At 33.0% G+C, this 9718-nt stretch overlaps 1 protein-coding gene across 2 annotated transcripts; it reads right to left on the bottom strand.

The window, feature by feature from the left end:
- Positions 1-2788: 2788 nt before the first annotated feature.
- Positions 2789-8620, bottom strand: LOC117912511 (CBS domain-containing protein CBSX6). 2 transcript variants are annotated; one of them, XM_034827112.1, is made up of 4 exons: positions 8214-8620; positions 7569-7945; positions 3017-3924; positions 2789-2919 (listed from the first exon to the last, which is right to left on the bottom strand). In XM_034827112.1, exons 2-4 carry the CDS (start codon positions 7910-7912, stop codon positions 2855-2857), a joined length of 1317 nt encoding a protein of 438 aa, XP_034683003.1. In that variant the 5' UTR covers positions 7913-7945; positions 8214-8620; the 3' UTR covers positions 2789-2854. The 2 variants fall into 2 exon arrangements, with proteins under 2 accessions (XP_034683003.1, XP_034683002.1); XM_034827111.1 differs by having other exon boundaries at positions 7569-7941; positions 8209-8619.
- Positions 8621-9718: the final 1098 nt, after the last annotated feature.

The raw sequence follows: 9718 nt of genomic DNA, 5'->3' as shown, positions 1-9718 counted from the left end.
CATAGTTTTTGTACTATAGCCCATTCTTGATGGTGACTTGAGCTCTTTGGTGTTTATAATTAAATTAAGCATCCAAAGATTCAATCTAGTATGTGGTTCCTTGTAGCTAACGAATTCTACAACAAGGATAGAAGGCTTACCTCAATGGAATGACCTTTTCTTACCTTGGTTTCTTCAAGGTTTCTCCATCTTTGTCAAATTAGATGCCAAGGCATTTTTCGTAGACCACGTTTCGAACTCTAGAAATAGAAAATAAGAATACGAATTTAATTTTACTCCTATGTTTGAATGACATTTTAGAAAGAGTTGTATCAAATCCACGATAACAACCTCGTCTTTATCTTTTTGTCATGTCTATCAACAAGAGAAACTAAAAAGTAGAAAAGAATTCAAATTATTATGTTTGATTTATTGCAGAAAATTATAGAGAACAATAATTTAAAGTAAAAAAAGTTAATTCCAATGTTTTTAGAACTAGATCGGTCATTGAACCAAAAAAGTTATTAGTTCACAGTTCACAATTCACTAATCGAACTAACGGTCAAACCAGTGACATCATAAATATATAATTTATATATTATTAAAACTAAAAATAATTATAAAAATAAAAATAATATATATTATTTAAAAATTAAAATATTATCTAAAAATCATAAAATTATATGAAAAATTAGAAAACTAGTTTGAAATTAGAAATTTAAATTAAAATTAGAAATCTTAAAATTTATTTTTAAATCAAAAAACAAAATTTTAAAATAAAAATTTTATTTAAAATTATATTTAAATTAAAATGACAGGTTTTAAAGCCCGTTGGTGCTCTGCATTTGGGAAGGGGTTCGCCAGTGTAGGGAGGAGGGTGGGAGAAAAAAATACTTTTATCAAAATGGTGTTGTTTTTATTCCAGGTGCATCAAAACAACGTCGTTTTGATGATATAACAATAAAATAAAATAAAAATTGATTGAACCGTTCAGTTTAGAGGGAACTGACCAGTTTGTCGATCAAACAGTCAGTTGGTTCACCTGGTCTGATTCCAATTCAACCCACTTCTGACCTAATTCATCGAACTTGACTGGAACCGTGACCGGTCGACAGTTGGACTAGCCAATCCGGGCCGATTTTTAAAACCATGGTTAATTCCACTCATCTGTCTTTGGGGTTTTGGTTAAAAACACTTAGAATATGTTTGACAGTATTTTTATTCAAAGTGTGTTTAGTAAAAGTGTTTTTTCTAGAAGTGTTTTTAAAAGAACCACCTATTAAATATTTCTTCAAAAAATATTACAAGTGATTTTTTGACATTACAAGTGATTTTTCAAATTTTTAAAAGATGTTTTCTAAAATTTGCCATATACCTAATATAACACTTTTAAGGTTAAAAACGTATTCAAGAATCACTATCTAATACACTCTTAGAATGTGTTTGACAATGATTTTAGGAAGTGTTTCTAGTCTTTTTAATACTTGAAAATTTTTATCTTTCAAGTATTAAAGATGTTAGAAACACTTTCTAAAATCACTGTCAAACATACTCTTAATCTCATTGATTTAACATTTTCATTAAATATCTCTTTTATTTTGAGTGAGAGAAAAAGTATATAAAAATAATAAATAAAAAAATACTCAAAGTATTTGATAAAATTTCAAATTAAATAAAGATGAAATGTATTTACCCAAAACTCTACAAGAAATGAATAAGAGTTAACCTTAATAAAAATCATTTAAACAACCACATATTTTTAAATTCTTTATTCTTAAATAAAGAGGATTTTTTTGTTTTTCTTTATTTTTCATACCCATATTTTATATCGTACTTTAATTAAGTCGTAAGGATGAAAAACCATTAATGTGCCTCAAAATAATCATATATTTTCATTCTTAATAAAAGGAGATGGCTTGTCATTGAGAAATCTTAACTTATACAAGTTAATGACTTGGGTTTATGATTATTTCTAAAATATTTACACTTGTAACAAGAACGATAACACAGACTCCTTCCCTATATCTTCTATATCTGAGACCACCTCTCTGACAAAGAAGAGCAGAAGTCAAAGAAAAAGGGGTGATCCAAGTCAAGATTTATAAGGTATCAAAAACCTAAAGAACTCAAGCCTAAAACCTCCCCCAATAGTACAATAATTTTTCTTTAGCTAAGTTTGGTTCCGAAAAGTTTGCGCAAAAATATGAGAGAGAAAAAATAGAGAGAAAATGTTGAAAAAAAAATTAAAAATAAATAAATGTAAAATCAATAAATTATTTTTTATATATTACCTCTAATTTAATTTAATTATTTAACTCTTCTATATAAAAATTAAATAATTTAAAAACATACAAGTTTTTTTTTTTTTTTTTTCTATAGTAAAACCAAATATGAAAAAATTATTTTTCTTGAAACCATAGTCATAAGTTATGTTTGATTCTCAAAAAATTTGAGGAAAAATAGAGGGGAAAGGAAATAAAAAGAAAAAATGAAAAAATGAAGGAAAATAAAAAATAGATTAAAACTCAATAAATTATTTGTATTAGCTACTTAACTTATTTTATTTATTTTAACTTATCAGTATAATAATTAAATAATTTTAAAATATATAAATTTCTAACTAATTTTATCTTTAGTATTTTTTATAAGACAATCAAATATAAGAAAATCATTTTTCTTAGTTTTTCTTTTCTTTTCTTAGCATTTACCAAAAATAACCTTAGGGTTTTAGATTTTTCCATTAAATCTGACCTGCACTATAGGCAGGTGCTGCAAATGAATTGATGCATGCTATCCTGATAAAGAATCATGAGACAAACAACTTGCTTCATTGCTCACATTCACAACCAAATGATAAAGAACATCAAGGGACTTATTAACCCCACAAGCCTAAATTTGCAGTACATACCTGAAGAGAAAGTGGTCCCAATGCAAATGGGGCTACAATCCGATAAAAGAACAATCAATCCCATAAAAATTTCGAAAAAAAATATAGAGAGACAGATCTAGTTTTGAATCTCAGTTGCATAGCCCTCACCAGATGGAGTTGTTGATGGAATAACAGGTGCAGGCTGTTTGATCACAGCAGCCAAGATGTCGGCATAACCCACCACCCCAACTAAGATGTCTTCACTTTCGGCCTCAGTCACCCACACATGGGTTGCCCTGTGAGACAGCATCTGAGCCATGACTGCAGCCAACGAACTCGTAACTTTACATGTTAAGGGTGCACTTCTGCCCCTATACATGCTCCTACTAGCCCCAAAACTTGGGCTTGCTGGGTTACTAAAAAATCCAATGCTCCTGCTACTAAACTTGCGTTGCCTTGTTGAGGCACCCCCATTAGCCATATTGTTCTCACCACCAGTTGAATTCACTGAAAAATGAGGAAGGGATCTTGAGGTCACGTTATCCTCAACTCCCATCACAAACTGCCCCGCAGAGAGGTTGGCTAAAGCCCATGCCGCGGCTAAGTAATCACATTTCCATAGTTTGCAGGCAGAGATCTCCCCAATGATCTTATATTGGCCATCTGGTGTGGACTCCACAACAGCAACTGCACTAGGATCCTGGGGCAGCTTTTGGGTGACTTGGATGGCTGGGAAGGAGGCTTCAATGGAGTAGTAGTTTGGGCTGATGGCTCCGAGGGAGGAGATGGAAGAAAGAGGCAATGGAGCTAGTGCACCAAGGCAACCAATGACAAAACGGATGACATCTTCTCTTGAAAGACAGCAAAACTTGTTGCGGCTGGACGGGGTGGAGGATGAGGAAGGCCGGTTGGCATTTGGAGCAAGGTTGGTGCTGCTGCTGGAGGCATCAAGGTTCTTGAGCCACTTGCCATTGTAGAGAATTGAGAATCGCTTGCTCATGCCTTTCCATACCACACTCTTAGGAACAAGAAGACGCTTCAAACCATGCTTCATCATCTCCAGGGCGTCTATCAATCTTGCACAAAAACAAACAGGTCGGGATGACATCAGTATGGAGCATCCACAGAGCATCTCTAAAAAAAAATTGCAGATAAAATTCTATATTCTATTTTTCTATGTTCCAAGGCATCAGCCAATCTTTTACAAATGACATCAACAAAGAACAATGCCCAGGCATTTCTGAAGAGAATTTGGATATATGCACCAAAGATATTTAAAAACGATTATGGAAGTTCAAAAAGGGTTTCAGTCATTTCATTATCCAAGCAACACAGACATTAAGAACAAGGTCTATTCTTTTCTTCACAAACAATTTAGCAATAGCTGTTGAGTATAACTAACAAATGGAATGAATATGTTCCATAACTACCAATGAACAACTAATTTCTTATAATACAAAAATGTTACAGGAAATCAGTTTTTTTTTTTGGTTCTTAATGAATGCTATAACAGTATATTACATAATGTAACATTACTAGTTCAGATTCATAACCAACTCTAAAGGCAAGGAAATATGGTCTCTACCATTGTGCTTTCCACAAACTTGGATGCCTGTAAAATTTTCTAAAGGAAATGGCAAATATCTCCTCATTCCTACCTTGATACCACAATCAACTTACCCTATTTCTCACTCTGATCCTCCTAATTTCTGCATTTCTCTCATTCTTGACCAAAAAACTTGTAACTTTTCTATATTGTTGGAATGATAATTTGAACCACTATGTCATTCTTCAATGTGCATGACAGCAAAACCAACTTCTATTAGTTAGTTATAGCTGTAAGAAAAAGCACATATTGTCCCACAATGATACCTTTCCTGTTCCCTTTGTTCTTGAGTTTGCACATTAATGCAGTGCCCTAAAATCTATTTCTAGGACCTGTTTAGGCAAGAAATTTTTGTGCATGTATGGATGTAAAATACATCATTCATTGTAAATGATGACACTTCCAACTCAAAAGGGGTTCTGATCTAAAATTTTAGTCATTCAATTTATTTGAACTTCAGTTTAGACACAACATATCATAAGTTGTAAGACTTTGAAAACAATGACTGCCATTCCCATGGTCAACTCTGTGAGTTCCTGAGTATTCGCCTATTGGGGAACTGATATACGCCAAGATAGAGTAGATGCCCACTGTACTACTACACATTGCATGAATCCACAAATGCAGCGTATGCATTATAAGGTTTATGCTAAGCAGTTTGACCAAGCGATCAAATCTGTTTTTTTTGTATACTTTTGTGAATTGGGCTAGGGTGTATATCAAGGACCACACAACATCTAGGTTAGATTTTGTAGATTGGTTGAGCTTAAAGTAAGGAAAGGGGTTTTTTTGTTCCTTTCCCTTTTCCCTACACTTCATGTGTACTGTGCTACGCCGCCTCTTAGGCACTTCTAATATATGGCTGCTGTTTTGCCTATCAAAAAAAAAAAAAAATTATAAGGTTTATGCTAAAACAAATTAAGTTTAATCCTTGACCCGTATTTTGGTTTTATCATTTTGTAGCTCAAGCTTATTTTATTGAGAAAATACATTGAAATTCCTGCATGCAACAATTACCTAAATGTGTTTCTCAGATGTGGTATTAGTACCTAGAGCCTTCAAATGCACTCAGCATTAATTATTAAACACCAAAAAGAAATGGATCAGAGTCTTCAGATTCAGTTCTGAAACTTACAGATAACCCTTTTTCATCATTCACAATTTACACATATCTGGTCCCAACCCCATCAGCACAGCAACCCAAATCCCCCTACTCAATCCTTTGGGGATATATTCCTCTTCAAAGCAATTCAGTTATTTTGCTCCCAGTAGCCTTACTAGGAATAAAGCTTACTGACACAAAGCCAGTAATATGCTATGTAGTAAGATCTAAAAATACTATTAGGGTTGCAGTGGATCAAGTCACCATGTGCTTTTCAAACAGTGTTTGTAAATCCCATAAAACCATGTCAAATCAAAGTGCTAATCAGAAATTAACATGCATGCACATGTGTAGGCACTCACACATGCAGATGATATGCCCAGCAACTATGAACGTCTTTGTTGTCATGGAGATCATGTTGCAAAGGAGCTTAGAAGGACCCAACCCAGGATTAACAACTTAGTTGCCTCCTTCAATGTTTTGCAGCAAATTAAAATTAGCAGTCATTTGAAAATAAAATGGCCAATATAACTAACAGATATAAAGTAACTCTTTCATCTAATCTCATCTCTTGATCAAACCATACCTCATTCTTCTCTTCCATCAAACTAATTTGATCTACCACACTGCAGAAAACCCTCGAAAATCAAGTTCCAAGAGAAGAAATTATTATCCAAAAGGGATTACAGAGCAAGCATATATATTCCATGCTTAGGCAACCCAGTTGGAAACTTGGGCCATTGACCAGAATTCACTTTTTCTACACCCTAATATAAATCTAAAATAAAATTACCAATTTATGCAATTATTCTACATCTAGTTAAAAACATAAGGAGATTAAGAAGTATCACATCTGACTTCCAATTTGAAATATCTTGAACATATAATTGAACTCAACTGATGAACCTGACTCCCTCTCCACCAATTGCACAGAATATTTCCACAAGCCTGCTCCTGAATTCCGACTTGCTGGCATATGCAACCAGCAGTACTGAATGCAGATTCCGTCTCTCAGATAAAATTATTAGTGACAAATGTTGCAGCAGCCCAAAGTTATCAAGTGCATGAGATTCCTCCTAAGCACTCATGGATGGGGGGAATCACGAAACAGAGAAAAATTCCCTGGCTACTTGCCCACCCATTTACTCCCATTATCCTATTTTACCACCAGTAGGCATATCAAAAGGATTGTCTACAAAAAGACAAGTATAGCTAGTGAAGCATGTGATAGAATAAGATGACCAATATCTACATGACTGGGGCTGAGAGTGAAGCAGAATAAGTAAGATGGTTTCCTATTTATAATTCATCATCATATGGCATAAAAAGGCCACACCTACCTCTTTTGATTTGGGAATCTCTCTTTATGCCATTTTCTTTGTGAATCATGATACAAAATTTGGAATCTTTTCCCGTGCTCAACTTTATATAGTGAACATTGCCAACCAAACTTTGTTTTTCCATTTGTGACAAAATTTAGACAACAATGCAAAGTGAAAGAGCGTAATGAAATTCTTCTGCTGAGGATGTTCCTAAGAGAACAACCATAGCAGCTTGACTTGATTATCCAAGGATATCACTTCCAGGTGGCATCAGCTGCTGTCCTGTCAATTGGATCAAATTGTCCTAAATCTAAGGATAAGAAGGAACGAAACAAGATCAAGAAATGGCCAAGCATAGAAATAATATATTCCGAATCAATATACATAAGCTACAGTGATTATCAAAATTTATTAAAAAAACCTCCATAATTCAGCAAGAGCATCCATAAAAAAATACAACAAACAACGAAGAAACAAACAAAACTTTCAATTATTGAATATAAATTTGACAAAAAACTCAACTGCATCAACTCGGATGAACAGTACTAATAACACTGAATCATTGATCTTATCATCATCACCACTATTGCCTTTTATTATTATGGTTTAATTTCATTCAAATTCGCAAGATGATCATACAAGACACGAAAATTAATAGAAAACTAAGACTGAAAATTGAAAAGAGCTGACCTTGTTGCAGGATCAACCTCTCTCAATAGAGAATTGTTGGGAACAACAACCTCTGAAACCGGGGTCTTCATGGCCTTCTCCTGATCCACTAAACATGCATCTCTGGCCAGAAAAGCAACAATATCAAGAGAATTGAGGATACCCACAAACCTTTGTTGCCTCATTTCCGATTTTTCCATCACACCCACATGTGACCTTCTCTTCCAAATAGGTATACTGCCTTCTGCCGATTCTCCGATGACCCGAATTGCTGATTCCACAGTCTCTGTCTCCGGAAACTCCACCAGCTCCGGCTTCCCCACTGTCAGATCGCCCACCACGTGATACAGAAACACCGATGCCATAATCAGCCCCTGTTTAGCTGCCGAGAAAACTGAGGAAAATAACAAAAAACCAATTCAAATCCCATGGGCTACACTGCTTCGCTATTAAGAAAGTTAATTCAAACACGTACAGCACACCAACTCAATCACTCTCAAGTTTTTCTCTAAATCTAAGTTTCAAAGTTCAATTTCTATCATTTTCCTGCTTATTCTAACTCATCAAACCGATAGAAACAATTCTTTCCAAGAAAATAAAACAAATTTAATATCGTTTGCTTTTTTTTCAACTGGGTTTCTTCAATAAATAAACAACTTACCTCGATTAAAATCGAAAAGCTGTTTTCTCGGGAAAATCCAAATGGGTTGCAACTTTCCTCTGTGTGGCTATTTTTCTCAGGAACGAAACAGAGGGTAAAAAGCTGGAGCTATAAAAGAGTATGAAGAAAAATGAGTAGAAGGTGAAAACGAGTGATGGGTAATCTGTGAAGGATCGAGAGAAGCGTCACAGTAGTGGGTGTTGCAGAGACGAAAGAATTTGCCATGACTGCAAGTGAAGAAGGCCCATCAAAGGTTAAGCTCGTTTGGTTTGCAGGGAAATGCTAGAAACCGTCGGAAAATTGATGTTGGGTGAGAAAATCCTGGGGTTGAATGATTGGGGAGATCTGTTTTCTTGGGAAACGAACAGGACAATAATCATCAAATCAAAAAATGGGTAAGAGGTTTTCCACTGTTTCCAGGTATGTTCTGGCTGCCTCCACACCAGATAATTTATTTATTTTTTCTGAAATATTTTTTGAATTATTTTTATTATTTTTATTATTTTAAGTATAGATCTATGAAGATTTAGTGTGATGTTAATAATATATAGTTTATTTTTAATGATTTCTATTATAAAAATTAGGAAGCTTTGATTGTGGGGACCATAGTCCATGGATTGAAGGTACAAAATAAAATCTTGGATTATTTAGGTAAGTATTAAAATAAAAATGAAAAATAATGTAAAGAATTATTATTGGTAAAGCTTCCAAAAGAAAAATAATAAAAACACAAATAGACGGGGAAAAGAGGTTTTACAAAAAGGAAAATAGTTTCATCAAACAAGTTTGGTAAATAACAAAAGGGTTACACAAATGTTTTTCTCATTTTTCAAAAGATGATCCAAACAAAAGAATTAAAGTGATACATTCTTTTCCATAAAAAAATATCATCACAAAATATTGTACTCCACAATTTTAATTTTAATAAAACTCTTTGTTCACATTATATATATATATGATTTTCTATTTATGAGTCACTTTGAATTTGATTTATCTACATATTCTAACCTACAATTATTATAATTTTTCAACAAATGAATTTATAACATATATAATTTCAAATTTTCAAAAATATTCTTTATATTGCCTAGTATAAGATAAAGTTACATCTATATTTATTTTCAATTAAGACGAAAAAAAATTTATTTAATCGCGAAATCATATGACCAAGAAAAATAAAAATCCTAAAGGAAAAAACAAAAATTCTAAATTAGATAACCTAATATGACCAATTTTTGCTCACCTACTCTCCCCCACCACTTTAAAAATATACCCCAAATTTTTTATTGATAATAATTTTTGTGAATCATGACAAAATATATATATATATATATATATATATATATATATATATATATATATATATATATATATATATATATAACAATCTACCTAACAAAACAAACTCAATTAGGCAACTTGGAAAAATGGAAAATTCATTTACTCCACAACCCACTTACCAAACAAACTCGATTGGATAATATGATATTCTTCTCTTTACATGATTATT

Source organism: Vitis riparia, chromosome 4 (assembly GCF_004353265.1).
Source record: "Vitis riparia cultivar Riparia Gloire de Montpellier isolate 1030 chromosome 4, EGFV_Vit.rip_1.0, whole genome shotgun sequence".
NCBI lineage: Eukaryota > Viridiplantae > Streptophyta > Magnoliopsida > Vitales > Vitaceae > Vitis > Vitis riparia.
This window is presented reverse-complemented; position numbering and strand designations above follow the sequence as displayed.